This window comes from Mustela nivalis (genome assembly GCF_964662115.1).
Source record: "Mustela nivalis genome assembly, chromosome: 3".
NCBI classification, from domain to species: domain Eukaryota; kingdom Metazoa; phylum Chordata; class Mammalia; order Carnivora; family Mustelidae; genus Mustela; species Mustela nivalis.
Window position 1 is genome coordinate 120,173,703 of NC_139022.1, and position 20,937 is coordinate 120,194,639.

The 20,937-nt window shown below is 36.5% G+C and overlaps 1 protein-coding gene across 4 annotated transcripts in view; it reads left to right on the forward strand.

The window, feature by feature from the left end:
• UBTD2 (ubiquitin domain containing 2) overlaps positions 1-20,937 on the forward strand; it is a 62,168-nt gene that overhangs the window by 25,280 nt on the left and 15,951 nt on the right. For 3 of the 4 annotated variants that reach the window (XM_082725105.1, XM_082725107.1, XM_082725106.1), the window contains exon 2: positions 17,392-17,628. The exons of the other annotated variant lie outside the window; for it this stretch is intronic. In XM_082725105.1, the coding sequence (XP_082581231.1) occupies positions 17,392-17,628 (237 nt within the window). The remainder of the gene's footprint in view (positions 1-17,391; positions 17,629-20,937) is intronic. 4 annotated transcript variants of the gene reach the window in all.

The following is a 20,937-nucleotide window of genomic DNA, read 5'->3' on the forward strand; positions in this document are numbered from 1 at the left end:
TTTTTACTTCTGTAAGGTAGTAATAATAACTGTACTTTTGTTTGTGATTTTAGTTATTTGTGTCTTCTCTCTTGTTCTTAGTTGAGCTAAAACGTTTTATTTTGTTGATCTTTTCAAAGGACTAACTTTTGGCTTTATTGAATCTCTTTTGTTTCCCTGTTCTCTGTTTTGTTGATCTCTGCTCTTATCTTTACATTATCTACCTTCTGCTAGCTTTGGGTTTACTTTGCTCTTCTTTTTTTAATTCCTTAAAGTGTATAGTTAGGTTATTGATTGAGACCTTTCCCTCTGAGCATTGCTTTTCTGTATCCCATGAGTTTTTGTATTTTGTGTTTTTGTTTCCATTTATTTTTTCACATTTCCTTGTGGTTTTTTTATTTGATCCATTTGGTATGAATGTATTGTTTAATTTCCATATATTTATGACTTTTCCAGTTTTCCTTCTTGCTGGGTTCTATCTTCATTCCATTTTGGTCAGAGAATATGTTGTATGATTTCAGTCTTAAGTTTATTGAGACTTGTTTTGTGGCCTAACTTAGTAGTCTATTCTAGCAAATTTCCATGTGCACTTAAGAAAACCATGTATTGGGACACCTGGGTGGCTCAGTTGGTTAAGCAGCTGCCTTCTTTGTCTTTAGTAAAAAAGTTTGTGTTAAAGCCACTCCAGCTCTCTTTTGGTGACTGTTTGCATGATATATCTTTTTTAATTTTTTTGCTTTCAACTTAAGTGTGTTTTTCAATCTAAAGTGTCTGTATGGACAGCATATGGTTGGATGATACTTTTTTTGTCCATTCTGTAATTTTCAACATCTTTTTTTAAGATTGAAAAAAGAAATTTTAAGTAATCTGTGTACCCAATGTGGGGTGAACCTACAACCCCAAGATCAAGAGTTGCATCCTCTGTTAACTGAGCCAGCCAGGCACCCCTGTAAATTTCAGCATTTAATTAGAATGCCTAATATTTATATTTCATGTTATTACTAGTAAGATAGGACTTAAACCTGCCATTTTGCGCTTTTTTTTTTTTTTGCTACATGTCTTACTTCTTTTTTCTTCTATTAATGCTTTATTTTATGTTAAATAGATATTTGCTAGCATATCATTTTAATTCCCTTGTCATTTCTTTCACTATGTATTTTCGAATCATTTTCTTATGGTTGGTTGCTCTGGAGATTATAAGTAACATCTTAATTTTTAACAATCTAGTTCTAATTGAAAGCAATCTAATTTCAGTAGCATATAAAAACTTTAATGTAACCCCTTCCCTTCCCTCTTTGTGCTGTCATTGATATATAAATTACATCTTTATACACTTAATATATTGTATGTTTATCAGCACAAATTTATAATTATTGCTTTATACAATTGTCTTTTAAATCAGATAGGAGGGGCACCTGGGTGACTCAGTTGGTTAAATATCCAACTCTTGATCTTAGCTGAAGTCTTGATCTCAAGCTCAAGAGTTCAAGACCTCCATTGGGCTTCATGCTGGCTGTGGGCCCTAATTAAAAGAAAAAATCAAATAGGAGAAATAATTTCAAGTCAAAAATATATATTTCTTCATGTATATTCAAGTACTGTCAAGTATCGCTTTATTTCAGCCTGAAGAACTTCTTGGTATTTTTTTGCAGAGCTAGTCTGCTAGCAGCACATCCTCTCAGTTTTTGTTTATCTAGGAATGTTTTACTTTCTCCATAATTTTCAAAATGTACCATTTGCTGGGTATAGAATTCTTAGTTGACACACTCTTCGTTATTTTGAATTTGCCATCTGACTTCCTTCAGTCCTTCATGGCTGCTGCTAAGAAATCAGCTGTTGAACTTTTTTGAGAATGTCTTGTATGTAATGAGTTCCTTCCTTTTCTGTCAAGATTTCTTTATATTTGGTTGTTGTCAGGTTAATTATGATATATCTAGATAGGGATTTCTGAGTTTGTTGATCTACTTGCTATGTAGATTGATGTTTTTCATCAGATATAAGAAGTTTTGTGCCACTTTTTTTCCCAATACTCTTTCTAACTTTTTCTCTACCTTCTAGGACTCATGTTATGTGTATGTATATTGGTAATCTTAATTGGTTGCCATTGTCAAGAACTCTTGAGGCTTTGTTTATTTTCCTTTTTTTTTTTAATGTTTTTCAGACTAGATCATCTCAATGAACCTATCTTCATGTTCACTGACTCTTCCTCCTTCCTGCTCAAATCTGATATTGAGTCACTCTAGTGAATTTTTCATTTGTTATTGCACTTTTCAACTCCATGATTTTAAAAATAATTTCTATCTCTTGGTGGGTAGAGGAAGCAAAATGAGTAAATGGAAGTGGGAGATACAGGCTTCCAGTTATGGAATGAATAAGTCACAAGAATAAAAGGCATAGCAAAGGGAATATATTCAGTTGATATTGTGGAATATAGTCAGTGATATTGTAATAGCATTCTGTGATGACAGATGGTAGCTACACTTGTGGTGAGCATAGCATAACAAATAGAGATATTGAATCACTATTGTACACCTGAAACTAGTGTAACATTGTGTCTCAACTATATTCATATTTTAAAAATAATACTTTCTATCTCTCTTTTTCTTTTTTTTTAAGATTTTATTTATTTGACAGGCGGAGATCACTAGTAGGCAGAGAGGCAGAGAGAGGAAGGGAAGCAGGCTCCCCGCTGAGCAGAGAGCCCAATGCGGGGCTTGATCCCAGGAACCTGGGATCATGACCTGAGCTGAAGGCAGAGGCTTTAACCCACTGAGCCACCCAGGTGCCCCAACTTTCTCTCCCTTTATTAAGAGTTCTCAGGGGTGCCTAAATGGCTCAGTCAGTAGAGCATATGACTCTTGATCTTACGGTCATGAGTTTGAGCCTCACATTAAGTATGTAGCCTACTTTAAAAAAAAAACCAAGACTTAGTTCTCATTCTTTTAGATCTTTACACATGGTTTTCTTTAGTGCGTTGAATATATTTAAGATAGCGACTTAAACTCTAGTAAGTCCGAAGTCTGGACTTTCTCAGTGAGTTTCTATTATCTGCTTTCCTTCCTCCTTGTGTGTGGGCCATACTTTCCTTGCATGACTTACTTTTTGGTTAAAACCTAAACATTTACAACCCTTCAAATCAGTCTCCTCCTTCAGGGTTTGTTATTGTTGTTGCTGGTTTTTTTTTTTTTGTTTGTTTTGTTTTTTTAACTGACTTTACTGAACTAATTCTGTAAAGTTTGTGTTCTTTATTAAGTGTGGCCCCTGAAGTCTCTGCTAGTTAGCTTAGTGGTGAGCTAATAATTGGATATATTTCCTTAAAAGTGCAGAACCAGTAACTCTCTCATTCTTTGCTACATGGCTCTTTGTTCATATTGGGACTCATCTTTAAAGTTCATCTGGTTTACTGCTGTGCCTTAGCTCTTACTTCCTGCTGTTACAGAGTCTTAGTGTCAGAAGTGAGACCTTAGCACATTCTTGGTCTTTCCTGAACATGTACACAGCTCTAGATATGCACAGTCCTATGCCTGTGCAGCCTTTTAGATTCCTAGAAGTGTGTAGAGTTTTTCTGGACATCGCATTCCCCAGCTTTGAACAGTTTTTCTTGCTTGACCCAAATGTTTCACTACCTCTTGCAGGTGCAGTGTTAAACAATTTCTGCTTGTTGTTTTTGACAAATGCCCCCAGGAAAAGGCTGTTTATTCTGGGAGAACTGTAAGTTAGGTAAAATAAAGACAGACTCTATGAGTAGTATTTCCTAGAGAACATACACATAGGCTAAAAAATGAAAGGTTTTTCAATTTGGGGTTTTTTGTTTGTTTGTTTTGTTTTGTTTTGTTTTTTTGAAAATGGGGCTCTTAAAGAGCTCCAACCCTATTCTGACCCTGCCCTGTCTTGTGCCTGTGATGCTGGTGGCTTTTACTATGATTGCTGTTTGTTGGTTTTCAAGGTTACCTTGGAGGTGGGAAAAGGGGGATTAGTCAAAGGCATGTTAAAATACCACAAAATTCATGGTTTTTGCCAGAATAGCACTTTTTTCTTTTCTTTTCTTTTCTTTTCTTTTTTTTTTAAGATTTTATTTATTTGACAGAGATCACAAGTAGGCAGAGGCAGGTAGAGATGGGGGGGCGGGGAGCAGGCTCCCAGCCGAGCAGAGAGCCCGATGCAGGGCTTGACCCGAGGACCCTGAGATCATGACCTGAGCAGAAGGCAGAGACTTAACCCACTGAGCCATCCTGGTGCCCCCAAATAGCACTTCTTCTTAAATAAGAAAGACTACATGCTCCCTAGGTTGTAAGAGGTCTTTGGTTAATTGCCAGAGTTCTGAAGTTTACTTTGACAATATTCTCATTGTATTTGTAGAGCTTTTCAGAAATCCTTACTCTGCTTTTCTTGGTGATAGCACTCAATTATTTGGTAAGGCGAGTTGAATAATAATTTAAAATATCTTTTATATTTATTCATGTAGGTAACCATTTTTGGTGATCCCCATTCCTTTGTATAGATTCATATTTCCATCTGTTACCGTTTTCTTTCTGCCTAAAGGACTGTATAACGTTTCCTGTGATGCAGGTATGCAGGTGATAAATTCTTTCAGTCTTTATATGCCTGATAAGATCTTTATTTCATCTTTGCATCTATGTTTATGAGGCATACTTGTAGGCATACTTGTTTGTAGTTTTTTTTTTTTTAATTTGTCTTATTTTGTTACCGGTGCTGTTGTGACCCCATAGATTGAATTGGGGAGTATTCCGTTCTCTTTTGTTTTCTGAAAGGAAGAGTAATTACATCATTTCTTCTTTATATTGATAGAATTCAATAATCCCATCTGGGCCTGGAGTTTTCTTTTTTGGGAAGTTTGTAAAGACAAACTTAATGTCTTCTACAGAGGTAGTCAAGTTAATTAACCCTTTTCTCCTCAGTGAATGTTACTTTATTATCCCTTGAAAATCTGCTGGATCTTTAGTGATGTTCCCTTGGTCATTCCTGATGTTGATAATCTTTTTTTTTTTTTTTTTTTTTTTTAAGATTTTTGAGAGACAGCTAGAGCACAAGTTGGAGGAGGGGCAAAGGGACAGAGGGAAGCAAACTCCCCACTGAGCATGAAGCCCAATGTAGGGATTCCATCCGAGGACTCTGAGATCCTGCCTGAGCCACCCAGGTGCCTGATGTTGAGCATTTTTGTCTTTTTTTTTTTTTCCCTTGGTCAGTCTGGCTAGAAGTTTATCAGTTCATTGACTTTTTTTTAAGGCTTTTGCTGTTATAATTTTTCTCTTTTTTCTGTTTTCAATTTCTTTGGTTTCTGCTTTTTATTACTTTCTTTATTAAACTTTGAGTTTAATTTGTTCTTTTAGCATTTTAAAGTAGAAGCTTACATGGTTGATTTGAGACTTTCTAATAGTAGCAGTTTAATGCTATAAATTTTTGTCTATGCAGTGCTTTTTGGAAGCATCTTAAAATTTTGATATATTTTCATTTTCATTCCATTCAAAGTCTTGTTGTTGTTGTTTTTTTAGATTGTATTTATTTACTTGACATATAGAGAAACATCAAGAGAGGGGAACACAAGCAGGGGGAGTGGGAGAGGGAGAAGCTGGCATCACGCCAAGCAGGGAGCCAGATGTGGGGCTCCATCTGCGGACCTTGGGATCATGACCCAGGCTGAAGGCAGACGCCTAACAACTGAGCCAGGTGCCCCACTCAAAAGTTTTCTTTTTCTTCAAGATTTTATTGATTTATTTGACAGAGAATACAAGCAGGGGAAACCGTAGGCAGAGGGAAAAGCAGACTCCCTGCTAAGCAAGGAGCCCAATGCGGAATTGATCCGAGGACCCTGGGATCGTGACCTTACCCGAAGGCAGACATTTAACTGACTGAGCCACCCATGTGCCCCTCAAAGTATTTTCTGACTTCTCTTTTACCCATGACTTATTTGGATGTTTTGTATTATTTAATCTATAATTATTTTAGGATTTTTCCAAATAACTTTATGTAATCAGTTTCTAATTTAATTCCATTTATGATTGTAAAGCACATTTTATGTCATTTCTGTTTTCTTAGGTTTTTTTAAGATTTTGTTTATTTATTTGACAGAGATCACAAGTAGGCAGAGAGAGGCAGGCAGAGAGAGGGAGAAGCAGGCTCCCCGCTGAGCAGAGAGCCTGATATAGGGCTCTATCCCAGGACCCTGAGATCATGACCCCCCTACCCAGGCGCCCCCTTCTCTTAGGTTTTGTAGTGCCTATCTTGGAGTGAATGATATATGTGCCCTTGATATGAATATATATTTTTTCCTTGTTGGGTGGAATGTCCTAGCAATGTCATTAATGTCAAGTTGATTAATAATGTTTTTTGCTGTCTTCTGTATTATTGATTTTTTTTGTCTTCTTATTCTATTAGTTACTGATTGAAGAATGTTGAGATAGCCAAGTATAATTGTGGGATGGTCTTATTTTGCCTTTAGTTCAGAGTTTCTTCATATACGTTGAAGTCCTATTGTGGTTTTTTTTTTAAGATTTTATTTATTTATTTGACAGACAGAGATCACAAGTAGGCAGAGAGGCAGGCAGAGAGAGAGAAGGGGAAGCAGGCTCCCCACAGAGCAGAAAGCCCGATGCGGGGCTCCATCTCAGGGTCCTGAGATCATGACCCGAGCCGAAGGCAGAGGCTCAACCCACTGAGCCACCCAAGCACCCCTAATGTGTTCAAATCTTAATTGCTTCTCAGTGTTTGGGTTTTCTTCCCAAAAAAATTATTGTGAAAATATTCAAAGATGAAAAAAGTAGTAAAATAAACACTTGTGTACCCTTGTAGATTTAGTAGTTAACATTTTGCTATATTTACATTTTTCTCTCTCTTTTAAAGATTTTATTTATTTATTTATTTATTTATTTGAGAAAGAGTGTGTGTGTGTGCATGAGCAGGAGAGGGGCAGTGGTAGAGGTAGAGAGATTCTCAGTCAGACTCTGTGCCGAGTGTAGAGCACCCCCACTCAGGGCTCAGTTTCACAACCTTGAGGTTTTTCCTTTATCTTTTTTATTGCCTATAAGTAAGAAGTTCAGATTTAAAGCTTAATTAGATTTAATTAAACATTTTGGGTATGAATATTACATCTTTGTTTTTTATACTTCATACTACAGTGCATCACGAGGTTAAGTCTAGCTATTTGGTTCAAGTAATGAGTGTCAGATATCTACAGTGTAATTTTTCCTCTGTGATCCTCTAATGGCTTGTTTGTTCTGTTACCCAGGATGTTTTAATATATCTATTGATGATCCTTACCCTAATCAATTTTGGGGTTGTAAAGAATGATTCCTTTAAACATGTCATTCTTCCTTTATTACTGGCATTCTTCAGTAAGAAAGAGCCTTTCTTCTCTCATCTTTCCCTTTTAGTAGTAGTAAAGATTCATGAATTTTACTTATTCAATATATTAAAGTCAATTCTAGTCATTATTTTTTATGCTCCAAAATTGATGCAGGTGTTGTCTCCTTCAGACTTGTCTTCTTTGTGCCTTTGAGGTGATCTCATTTGTCATTCAAGCACTTTCTTGTTCTCTCAGCCAACTACATGTCCCAGGCTTGCTTTTAATTTTTCCAGGCCTAATCATAGCACTAGCCATTTCTCCAAATGCCCTAGGACCTTTTAGATGGGTGTGGTATTTAGAACTAAAATCTGGGAGTGAGGTTTATTACTACTATTATTTCTAAGCCGTTTTAGTCAACAGAGCTATAAAGCACTTTTTAAATTATGAGTTTATATTGATATGTACAATTCAAAATTAGCCTAATTTTTATGTTTTTATTTTTATTAAAAATTTTAGTTCCTGGGGCACCTGGGTGGCTCAGTTGGTTAAGCATCTGCTTTTCAGCTCAGGTCATGAACTCAGGGTCCTGAGATGGAGCCCACATCAGGCTCCCTGATTAGAGGGGACCCTACTTCACTTTTCCTTCTGTCCCCCCACTCCCAGCCTCTCTGCCACTTGTGCTCTCTCTCTCAAATAAATAAAATCTTCTTAAATTTCAGTTCCTGAGGTGCCTGGGTGGCTCAGCCGGTCAAGCATCTGCTTTTGGCTCAGGTCATGATCCCAGTGTCCTGGGATCGAGCCCCACATCGGGCTCTTTGTTCTGCAGGGAGCCTGCTTCTCCCTCTCCCTCTGCCTGCCATTCTGCCTCCTTGTGCTCTCTCTTTCTGTCAAATAAATTTTTTAAAAATTCAGTTCCTATTGATATTAATATAGTTCTTTATTTACTTTATTCTACAGTAAATATCCAGTGTTGTAGAATTATAGTAATTAGTACTATGCATGAATTCTTAGCACTTAAACCTGCTGAGTGAAGTTAAAGATGTCTTTTGTAGTTGATTTTTTGTTGCTTAAAATTTATCCCACTAAAGTTGAATAATCAGAATATCATGTTCAAAACTGACTTGAAATAATTATTTTCTTTATATGGTTATGTTAACATTTGATATATACTTACATTCATTTATTTCTGTGTTTAGTGTTAGAGTTTGGTTTTTTTGTTTGGTTTTGTTTTGAATATGTAAAACATTTACAACTTTCCAAAAGTCAAATCTATATAAAAAGCTATACTCCTAAGTCTTGCTCCCATCTATCCCTTCTATCCCACAGCCCTTGAAGATAACTTGTTTTCATTAATTTCTGGTTTATCCTTGTAGCATGTGTCCATTTGTTTTTGTTTTTTACAAAACCAAATATATAGAGAGAGGTAGTTGTTTCTCCTATTTCCCTAAACAAAATGTATCACTATATATGTACTGTTCTGTCTCATTTATTTGACTTGATTATTCTGGAAATTTCTCCCAATTTGAGTTTCCACAGTTCTCCTTTATTCTTTACAGTTACATTATATTTCATCATATTGTTGTACTGTATATATCCATTGGATTGCTTTTAATACAAATAAGCATGCAGGAAATAACTTTTCATATTTACAAGGAGTATATCTTTTTTTTTTTAATTTATTTATTTATTTGAGAGAGAGAGAGAGAGACCACGAGTTGGGGGTTGGGGCAAAGGGAGATGGAGAAGCAGACTTCTGGTTGAGGAGAGAGCCCAACTTGGAGCTCTATCCGAGGACCCTGGGATCATGACCTGAGCCAAAGGCTGATGCTTAAACTGAGCTACCCAGGCACCCCTATATGGCATATATCTTGAAAGGAGAATCCTAAAGCTGGGATTGTTGACTCAGTGAATGGATGAATAAGTGATTATATTAGATGTTGCCAAATTCCCCCTTCACTGGGAATCCTTTGGATAATAATCCTATGGTATTTTAGACTCCTACTTCAAATGTAAGAGAATATCTTATTTCTCCACAACTTACCAGTGTCAGATTCGTGAGTTGTTGCCTAAGAGCAAAAAAGGGAATTCCAGCATAGTTTTCACTTGCTTTTCTCTTATGGGGGAGATTGGAAATTGTTTCATATGTCACTTAACCTTTTCCATTTTGAACTGGATGTTCACATCTGTTGCCCATTTTTCTGTTACAGAGTTTCTGCTTTTTGTCTTCTCCATTTTTAGTTTTGTATACCAGGGAGATTAGCCCCTTATGATGTAAGTTACTCTCCAAGCTTGTCATTTGTATTTTGACTCCTCCTGCCCCGACATGAAAATTAAGTCTTTTCTTATTGCTACTGGAAAAGCACTTACTATTCCTTTATTACAGAGAAATTTATATTTTCTTGTTTCAGTTTTTACATTTAGAACTTGGTTCATTCGTGTAGAATTTATTATGGTGTACAGTTTAAAGTATTGACCCAAATTTATCTTTTTCCCAGAGACTATCTAGTTCCAACATTGTTACTTAAAATGCCCATTTTTTCAACAGTCTACGATAAAAATCTCTCATATACTAAATATCCATGTATATGTGGATTTTTTCTGAACTTCATTATATTCTAAATGTTCATATGCCTTATGCACTTTTAACTGTAGTGGTTTTATGTTTTAATATTTGTAGTATTTAGTATGTATTTAATATTTGTAGGGCCAGCTCCCTTGTTGTGCTGCTTTTTCAGGATTCTCCTAGCTGTTCTTGTCCATTTGCTTTTACATATGAGAATCAACTCATCCATCTTAAGAAAGTTTTTTATTTTTTTTTAATTAAAAAACTTTTTTTAAGATTTTATTTATTTATTTGACAGAGACAGACAGTGAGAGCAGGAACACAGGCAGGGGGAGTGGGAGAGGGAAAGCAGGCTTACCACCCAGCAGAGAGTCCAACATGGGGCTCAATCCCAGGACCTGAGCCAAAGGCGGGTGCTTAATGACTGAGCCACCCAGGCACCCCTGGTTTTTAAAATTTTTTTTAATTTATTTATTTGAGACAGAGTGAGGGGGAACACAGCAGGAGGAGTGGGAAAGGGAGAAGCAGGCTTTCCATTGAGCAGGGAGCCCATGTGGGGCTGAATCCCAGGAACCTGGATCATGACCCGAGCTGAAGACAGATGCTTAACTGACTGAGCCACCCAGGTGCACCCCCAGAAAGTTTGTTTTTTTTTTTTTTAAAGATTTCATTTATTTATTTGACAGGGAGAGATCACAAGTAGGCAGAGAGGCAGTCAGAGGGAGCGGGGGTGGGGGGCTCCATCCCAGGACCCTGAGATCATGACCTGAGCTGAAGGCAGAGGCTTAACACACTGAGCCACCCAGGAGCCCCAAGTTGTTTTTTTGTTTGTTTGTTTGTTTGTTTGTTTGTTTAATTATTTTCATTGGAAACATGCTAAATGTAGATATTCACTTGGAAAGAATTGGCAACTTAGACATGTTAATGTCCAACTACAAAAGAGGTCTTCATCTTGTTAAAGTCTAGTCTACTTTTGGGACTTATAGGAGTTTAAAAAATATATCCTGATAATATTTGTTGCATTCCAGGTATTGTATCTTTTTTGACACTGTTATACATGGGACCTTTTTTTCCATTGAATCTTCTAGCTGGGCATTTTATATATATAAGGCTTCCGTTTTGTATCCCATTACCATATTGATTTTTTTTAATCATTCAATTTTAGCACTTTCTTGTATTTTCTAGTCATACTATCGTATCATCTGCAATTAGAGATGTTTTTACTTCTTCCCTTCTGGTTCTCACACTTCTGATTATTCTGTCTGTGCTGGCTAACATTTTTAAAACAAGGTTAAATAGTTGTGGGGATGGTGGACATCCTTACCTTTTGTGTGCTTTCCATCCCTTGAACAACCTGTAAATTAACAGAAGTAAAAGTTCCTGCAATGCAAGGAATGTGATTCTATCTAAAACCATTGCCCAAATCAGTAGAATAAAACGTCTGAAAATTTCATATACTGCTTAGAAGGTACAGTGGGCTCCTGTTAAGTGACCATATTCTTAGTTCCAATTTTGTGTAATTTCAGTCTTCAAAATGAAGTTGGGGTTTTTTGTACGCATTTGTTGGATTTAACTGTATGCTTTTGTAACTTTTTAAATATGGACTGCTTCACAAATTTGCATGCCATCTTTGCACAGGGGCCATGCTAATCCCTGTATCATTCCCGTTTTAGTATATGTGCTGCCAAAACAAGCATGCTTGTGTAACATTTTTAATGAGATTCGCCCATCCTTGCACATACAGTGTTGTAGGTTGGCTTTCCTCTTGCCTGTTTGTATGCTCAGGCCATTGGTAATTAGATTTATACTCTGAAAAACAGTCCAGGAAATCATTATGTTTATTTTTTCCCCCTCAATAAAGCTAACTCAGACAACATTAGAAATTATATATATGTCTTTAAAATTCTATTTTAACTGCTTAATTTTTACAAACTGTAGGATGGAAGCATAGTCAATGTTCTTGTTTCTATTTTTTTATAAAATAGTAGCATAAAAAACAGTATATTTAACCTAGATAAGTATACATACATATCTTTAGTGCCTAGTCTGTTACAGGTGCTGAGTACTTCTAGGCTGAAGCTGACAGACCAGAAATCTGCATTACCTCCTCCCTTGTTAATAGGATTCCTCTTTGTGTACCTGGGTGGCTCAGTCAGTTAAACATCTGCCTTCGGTTCAGGTCATGATCCCAGGGTCCTGGTATTGAGCCCTGCGTTGGGCTCCCTGCTTAGCGGGTAGCCTGCTTCTCCCTCTTCCTCTGCAGCTCCACTTGCTTGTGCTGTCTCTCTCTGTGTCAAATAAATAACATCTTAAGTCCAATTCTTTGGATTTAAAAAAAAAAGATTCCTCTTTAGTGAGCATGGTATCTCTGAAGAAATGAATTAGGTGGTAGATTAGATAGGTTGGGGATCTGGTACTACTCAATTAGCTTTTCCTTTGTCCCATCAGAGACATTTCGTTAGTCCTAACAAAGCCTGTGAAAGATGAATGAATGCTACTAGAAAAACAACACATGCTTTATTTTGAATGAAGCTTGTAATTGATTTGATATGTAAAAGAAAACACATTTCTCAGCCCCAATAAGACATGGAGTGCTATAATGCAAAAAGAGCTCTGGACTTTTAATCTAGTCCTCTGGGTTATAGTCCTGGCTCTTTCTGATCTTGAGCAAGTCATTTATCCATGTTAGGCCTTCCTTACCTTCCTGTTAAATAGTAAGGTTAGCTGGTACCATCTAAGATCTCTTCCACATCTAAATTCTCAGATTTTAGAGAAGTTATGGGTATGGTTTTGACTTTTAGCATGTTGATGCTCTTACTTTAAGCATTTTAATCCCTATATCCCTGGGTTTTTTTTAAAGATTTTATTTATTTATTTGACAGAGAGAAATCACAAGCAGGCAGAGAAGCAGGCAGAGAGAGAGGAGGAAGCAGGCTCCCTACCGAGCAGAGAGCCCGATGCGGAGCTCAATCCCAGGACCCTGAGATTATGACCTGAGCTGAAGGCAGTGGCCCAACCCATTGAGCCACCCAGGCGCCCCTATATCCCTATTTTTATTTTGGCAGTATGTTACTTTAGGTAAAGGGAATATATGTAGTATGTATGTGTTTGTATAGTGCATTCTAGATTTACATGAGAATAAAATACAAATATAGTTTTAGGCCAACACCATCTGTTGTGGAAGAGTTCTATGGGATCTATTCATAACTCTTGGGAGTGACAAAAATTTCCCTTTCATTTTCATGATCTTCATACTCTAATCAATCTAAATATAGGAACATTATCCCAATCCTGTTCCTTGCTGCTTTCAAATTTTCAGAATTCTGTGCAACAACATTTTGTCCTTTGATGGTGAGCTCTTTGAATATTCAGTCTATTCCCTTGGGCTGTTGTCTTAGTGAAATGGAATGCTCTGGTTTTCAATCTGTTATAGCTATTATTATGTGAGTCATATCTTGATATATACCTTACTTATACATTATGGGTTCTCCTTTATTCATGTGAAGAGTTTGAATCTTAAATTGGGGAACCAAAAGACAGGAAACCAAAAGAGAAGGACCAAAAGCAGGAAAACAACTATAAACATACTTCATTTTAGAGGTCAGTGGGGTTTTTTTGTTTGTCTTGTTTGTTTTTAAGATTTTATTTTATTTATTTGACAGAGAGAGAGAGGGAGAGAACACAAGCTAGGGGGAGAGGCAGAGGGAGAAGCAGATTACTGGCTGAGCAGAGAGCCCAACACAGGGCTCAACACATGAACCCTGTGATCACCTGAGCTGAAGGCAGACACTCAAATCATCTGAGCCACACAGGCGCCCCATGTTTTTTATCAAAATGTCAAAGTGAATTCTTAGCAAATTCATTCACTTGTGGAGTAAAGATAATGTCTAAGATTATGTTGCATATTTGAATCTGAAAAGCAAACTTTTCTTGGGTTTTCTGCATGTTAAAACTATTTATTTGTCAGAAAGGGATTAAGTGCTGACCATTTTTAAGGACAGTTAAAATGAGTAGATTAATGTGAGTAAGAGTTTTCTGAGATGTGAGTTTTTTGTAAAAGTTTTAGAAAAATAACTGGATTGATGGGGGAAAGAAGGGTATTTTCCGAAATAATAAAATTAGTTTTCATTATTAATCTTTTGCTATATGTTAAACCATGGAATAAAAAAACTTAGTGTGGTTGGTTGCCTAAAATTTAAAGATTTAAAACTGAAATTTAGGGAATAAAAAGTGTTTCCTATCTTTAAATCCATTGTTAGAGCATAATGCTATGCTTAGTCCCAGACATATGAACGGTACTGAGCATCTTTCTTGGTTTCAGCAGTCAGATGATATATGAAACAGATAAACCTGAAAGTTTCAGAGCATAAGATATAATCTAATGAGTACACATAGTTTATGGTCTTTTTCTTTATAACTGAGAATGGTTGACTTGGTGGGAAAAAAACAAAACAAAACAAAAACATAGCTTCTTAGCTGCTAGACTGATTTCTATGTCCAGGTATTTTCAGAAATTTAGGTTTATGATATCAGCTAAAATCAAAGCACAACATTTGGTGACCAATTCCTAGAAAATATACTCATATGCATAGGATGCGCATGACAATCATAGAACAGTTCTTTTTAAAATAAGGAAGGTACTTGTATTTTAAATTCTCAGAATAAGAATTCTCAGAATGAGCCACGTGGGCACCCCCTAAAATGAGGCTTTTAATTTCATATTTTTAATGAAAATTCTGCACTGCTCAGCGGTTTCACTAAAATATGTTGTAAACACTTCTGTATTTTAGTATGGATGTTCAGTAGACTTTATCTGTTATGTGTGTTTGTGATAAAGAGAAAAGTAGAGACTGAGACAAAAGGAAGCTTGCTTGATGTCACAAACATTTATTTTGTCTTATTTACTACCACATAAAGTAGTGACTTTGGAACTTTTCAGCATATAGATTTGAGATGGATTTGGAGTGATTATCCTTAAGCATAATGTATCATCTGTCCTTTTTATGGGACTTTGTTCTTTATGCCTTTTGTAGGTGGGAGAGGTAAAATAAAGCTACCTCATATTCATAAGGAAGGGGCTTTTACTTTTTCCAAAGTATTTTTCTACCTTTATTTTTTTTAAGATTTTATCTATTTATATGAGTGAGAGAGAGTAGGAGCAGGGGGAGGGTCCGAGGGAGAGGGAGAAGCAGACTCCTCACTGAGTGCAGAGCCCCACCATTGTAGACAACAACAATGACTCCAACTACAACTACAACAACAACTCAGGGCTTGATCCCAGGACCCTGAGATCTTGACCTTAGCCAAAGTCAGACACTTAATCTACTATGCTACCCAGATGCCCCTATTTTCTACCTTTGTTATGAGATTGTTTTTGTCAGGTCCCTCTGAGGGCCTCTTTCGGTTTCTTAGGTTTAAGTACTGAGATTGTAGAGGTTTTGTTGTTTTGCCTTTGCTTTGTGATTCTCTCACAATTAGAGAATTACAACAGGTTATCTCTCAGGTACATTTAATATATTTGAGGTTAGACAGTTCTCTGGAACTACTCAGGAAAACCTGAAACTTTATTCAAATAGGTATCTTATTTGAATATTGAATAGATAACTTTGTGTAATAGGTACTCATTTGAATGTTAAATAGATACCTATTCAAATAGTTATTTACCTATTGTGCTTTGTCTTCTACTCCCTGTTCAGTAAACTAATATTGAGTGTCATCCCTAGACTATTACTGACTTATCTAAAGGTTAATATAGCAGAAAATAAACATGCGTTTCATTTTGCCTTGTTGGTAGAACCAGTAGGGGGTGGATTGTGATTATCTGACATATTCTGAACACCTTTTAGAGAATAATGTGCTATGTACATTTATTTATTATTTAGAAAATACAAGGGAAAGTCATTAGTATAGATCATGTTTCTCACATTTGAATTAAACTTGATACACCCATCTGTAGTGATCCCCTTAGTGGATGTCCAGCACATATTTGTTAATTAAGGATACTTGGGTCCTCTTTCTAGCTCTGCTATTAAATAGACAGTTTTCCTGCTTTGCTATCCGTATCCTTTTAGAATTCAGCTGGTTGCCATTTCACTAGGATAAGCTACATGGCCAAAAAGTACAGGGATTCAAAACACTGGATGTTTGAAGGGAAAAATAGCTGGCAGTGGCATAGTGTGCCACTCTTAAGGTAGAGGATGAGATCTGTTGTTTGCTGCTTTGAGATAAAATGGCCAGATTAGGTGGAAAGAGCATGGCTGAATCCAACTGTCACTCCAGATACACTTTGCAGCATTAGTTTGTTCTGTCATTGGCAGCATAGCATTCTGTAAGGGATAGAGATTGCCCAGGAACTGGAGTAATTGTATTTATTTCTATTATGAATAGCCCAAATTTCATTTGGCTCTGGGCCAGTAAGGGAGTGGTTAATTTCATGGCTTCTTTAAAACCATTTTGAGAGTAATTTCTTTTAAATTAGTATTCTTTCTGCAGTTAAATATAGAACATTGAATTTTGACACACACCCTCTCCTTCCCACCACTCTGTCATTTACTTCCCACCCACTCTTACCCAAGACTCCCATCAAGCTTCACTTTTCTTTTTACTGATTTTTGCATCTATCAAACTATTTCTTGTCTCTGGCACCGTATAAGATTAAGAATGGCTCTCTACGTTAGTGTGGAATCAGTGATGATAGGCCAGGTAAGTATCTGGGTAAAAGAAGCTGCATCAGTCTTGTTCTAGCCCTACCACTATGTAGCATTCTCTAAGGAGCTCTGCTGCCTTTTACAGCAAATGAGGAGTGGACTCCTGCCCCCTTTTTTCTTCTCCTCTGGGTTTGAAACTACTGTAGGATGTTGTAGTTCTTCTGTTTCTTATGGTTAGAACTTCTCCCATAGTCCAGTATGAAGGATCACCTGTTCTGTCCTATTTTCTCCGAAGAGTGAAGCACTAATTTCTGACCACCTGTCTCACCCTTTTCGAAATTAGCTACTATGTAGGTTTCAGAAAGAGGCATTTACAGTTCCTTGACTGAAGTCCAGAGTGGGTGCTCCTGTGATCAGGTTTCCTCATGGAGCTGCTGGTTTGACTATTCCTTTGGACACTGCAGAGCATTCTTTCCCTGCTAAGGATTCCTACTTTTTGGTTTTATATGTTCAGAGTCCTGAGAGTCAAGCTAATGTTACTTGATTTTTCCTAGTATCTTACCTTTTTTATGGCATCCTTTGTCTTTTTAAAATCCTGCCATTATTGTCTGATGAAATACATAATGCTATTTTTCTAAGTAATTATTAAAATCATCCTTTGGAGAAGGCATTGGGAGTTGAAAAGAGTTGTCCCTGGACCTTTTAGATAGAGCCATCTAATGTCTCCATTTGCTCTTGTAGTTCCAAAATAGGGAAAATTTCAGAATGTAAGAATTAATTATTAGGCAGACTTCTAGCTATAATTTTGAGGAATGAATCAAAGAGGAATGACCAGATCACTTTTAATATATCATTTATAAATTTTGGTTTTGATGTCAATTTTTTATTTTTCTTCTCAGTCGCCTTAGGTCGTAACCAACCTTTGAAAAAGGAGAAACCCAAATGGAAAAGCGATTATCCCATGACAGATGGACAACTGCGCAGCAAGAGGGACGAGTTTTGGGACACCGCACCAGCTTTTGAAGGCCGTAAAGAGATTTGGGATGCCTTGAAGGCTGCTGCACATGCTTTTGAGAGCAATGATCATGAACTGGCACAAGCAATCATTGATGGTGCAAACATAACATTACCACATGGTAGGTTTGGTGGTTTTCAAGGATAACAGGGAATATACTCAGCTCCTTTCCAATAACAAGAAACCAAATGCAAAGAGTTCATTTTTCTTGCTGTGCATTTTTTTTTTTTTTTTTTTAAAGAGGAACATTGCTCGTTGTTTCTTTGTATGTCTTTTAGCTGGAGAAAGATTTACTTTGTGTGTTTCATTTTTTAAGTAAGTGCTACATCCAACATGGGGCTTGAACCCACAACCCCAATATCAAGAGTTGCATGCTCCATCAATTGAGCCAGCCAGGTGTCCCACTATTTTTTATGCTTTTTAAGTATTTTTAATCTCAAGAAAGCGAACACTTGATAACCTGTATTTTCCAACTTCCATACTCAGAAACTTGCTAGTTCTTCATCAAGGGCCCTCCATCCTTTGTCCCAATCTTCAGAGCTTCTACTGCACTCATTTCCTGTGGGCACTAGAGAAGTCTCACATTTAGATTTCAGAAGCCATTGAGACTCAGTGTATTTTCCTTTAGTCATTGTACTTTCTCAACAAGCCTATTTTTAGCATAATGAGCAAACTCAAACTTAGAAGTCACATGTTCTCAAGGACAGTTTTCAATGATTGTGACCCTGAGCATTATTAAGAACCTCTCTCTATTTTGCTTAGGAATGTGACTCGAAGGAACATGATTAGTTTTGAGTGTTTCCAGGGACACATGTTTGCTGAACCCATACATATCCTCTTGCTTGGTCTCCTTAATTAGACACTCTTCAAAATTTTTCATGGTATACTGAGATTTAAGTGTTAATTTTATATTATATTCTTTGCTCTTTTGATAATTGTACTTATAAATTTTTCTCTTTAGTTTTTCAAATTAATATTTTTCCAAGTTGTCTCTTTAGCCCCTTGTGTAATCACCTGCATTCCTTTGCATTGTTTTCTGTTTCTTTATACCTTCATTTTTTTCTTTTTCAATATCTCTCTTTGTCTGTATTTTTAGAACACTGCTTTTCCCTGTTTAATTATCTGCTTTATGTCCTTTAACTCCTTTTCTCCCTCCCTCCCTCCTTCTCTCTCTTCTTTCTTTCTTTTTTGGTTTTATTTATTTAGCTAACTCCACACCTGATGTGGGGCTCGAACTCACAACCCAGAGATCAAGAGTCGCATGTTCGTTCCAACTGAGCCAGCCAGGCTCCCCGACTCCTTTTCAAATAAAGATATTTAACTTAGTATCCTTCCCAGTTTCCCAAATGTCTGTTAATTTTCTGAATTAACTGTGCTTCCAAGAAACTTTTAAAAAATACATATTCTATAACTTTTCTGTTCTTTATTATGAAAGCCTATTAGTATAGGCTTGGGTTAATGATATTTATTGAGTACCCACTGTTTATAGATGACTTCTTCTGCACAGGTGTGAAAATGATGCCTCCTGTATTTGAAAAACTGTGGAGTTAAATGCCATTTTAGTATGACTCTTTAGTGCTGATTTTCAAGGATAGTCTTTGAATTCTTTACCTCGTGTGATTGGGGGTACACCTCGTCTTGTTCCATTACCTCTTTTAGTTTTATATTTTGTCTTCAACTACTACCTTTATATAAATAAAGGAAAGAGACTTCCTTTACAAATTTTTTATCATCCTTCTCTTTTTAATGCTTATATCCCATATTTTTTTAAAGCAGTATTTATTGTTTGTTTGTACAGGTTTGCAAGCTGAGAGTAGGGGTGGGGAGTGGGAAAGAATTAATTTATTTGTGATTGTCTTAATTTAGAAGCCTGAGATCCGGAACCATAGAATTTCTTTGACTTCCTTACTTTATACTTATAGTTACCTGTAGGAATGTCTGATTGTGTTCTATAAATTATGACCTTGGGGCACCTGGGTGGCTCAGTCATTAAGCATCTGCCTTTGGCTCAGGTCATGATCCCAGGGTCCTGGGATCGGGCCTCACATTGGGCTCCTTGCCCAGCAGGAAGCCTGCTTCTCCCTCTCCCACTCCCCCTGCTTGTGTTCCCTCTCTCACTGCTCGCTCTCTCTCTCTCTCTCTCTCTCTGTCAAATAAATAAATAAATAAATAAATAAATAAATAAATCTTTTAGAAAAAATTATGGCCTTGTTTACAAGTTAATGGAGGCAAAGTAACTGTTTTATGTAAGGCAGGGGTATATGTATATTTTATTGGGTATGGGCAAATACTTAAGTCCCTTGTTTTTGCTTACCTATGTGAACTGCCAAGAAAAGTAATGTTGTTGGCAGCCCACCAACCAATAGATTAGAGAGAATTATTCTTGGAAATTTGATAGGATGAGTTTCTACTTCCTACATTTAAGGAGTATTTTTTGCTTTAGCATGAAGAAATCAAATTGATGTCTCCTGTTCAAAGCTCTATAATAACTTTCTGGGTCTTACTGTCATTGCTACCTTTGATTGAATTCCCTTGTTCATATTTGAACCTTAATAGCATTTTTTGGATGGACTTTAGAATTGTGTTCACTCATGTACTCTAACTCACCATGAGTTTATAACTTAGCTATTTAGCTACATGCTTTTATCTAGACCTAATCAGTGGTGTTACTGAAATGTCTTCCACCTTTTTGGTGTAGTTATATATTTGAAATTTTACTTTGGACACACTTTGCTGTGTTAGACCCTAAACATCCTATAATTCATATTTTAAATTTAAAATATTGCATAGGCTTTAGCTCAGGCTTTAGTATCAGACCTAGTCTTCCTTTCTGCCTCTACTGTATTACTCATGGCTATGCAACTTTGGGCAAATCACTTCTTTTCTGTAAGCTTCAATGCTGCCATCTATAAAATATGGATTATAACTACCTATGTTATAGGGTGGTTGTATTGATTAAATGTGATATTAACACATATAAATTTCTAACCATAGGCCAAAAAGTGATTAATAGTAGTGCGAATGAACTGCTTTTCTTGAACTCTGGCATTAACAGATAAATTCTTGTACCAAATTCTTTAATACAATTTGATGATTTTTATGGATATATTATCTACTGATACCATCTTTCTCTGGCTTTTGGGGGACTCTGCCCATGGGCAAATGCCTAATTGAATTTTGAGATTGTATTGATTCCATAGCAACATTAGTAACAGATTTATTAATTGGACACCAAAGCATTGATGACATAGTTTAGCATCATTCCTGTTTAGGCCCATCTCTGTTCTTTCATCTACATCTGTGTTACCCATAAAAGTATTGAACTGATCTTAGATTGACAATCTGAAGAGATCCTAGGGCGTACATTCCTTTCTAAGCTTCCTTCAGTCAGGTCTTGCCCTGTTTTCATCTCATCCTGTTTTCCCTTCCT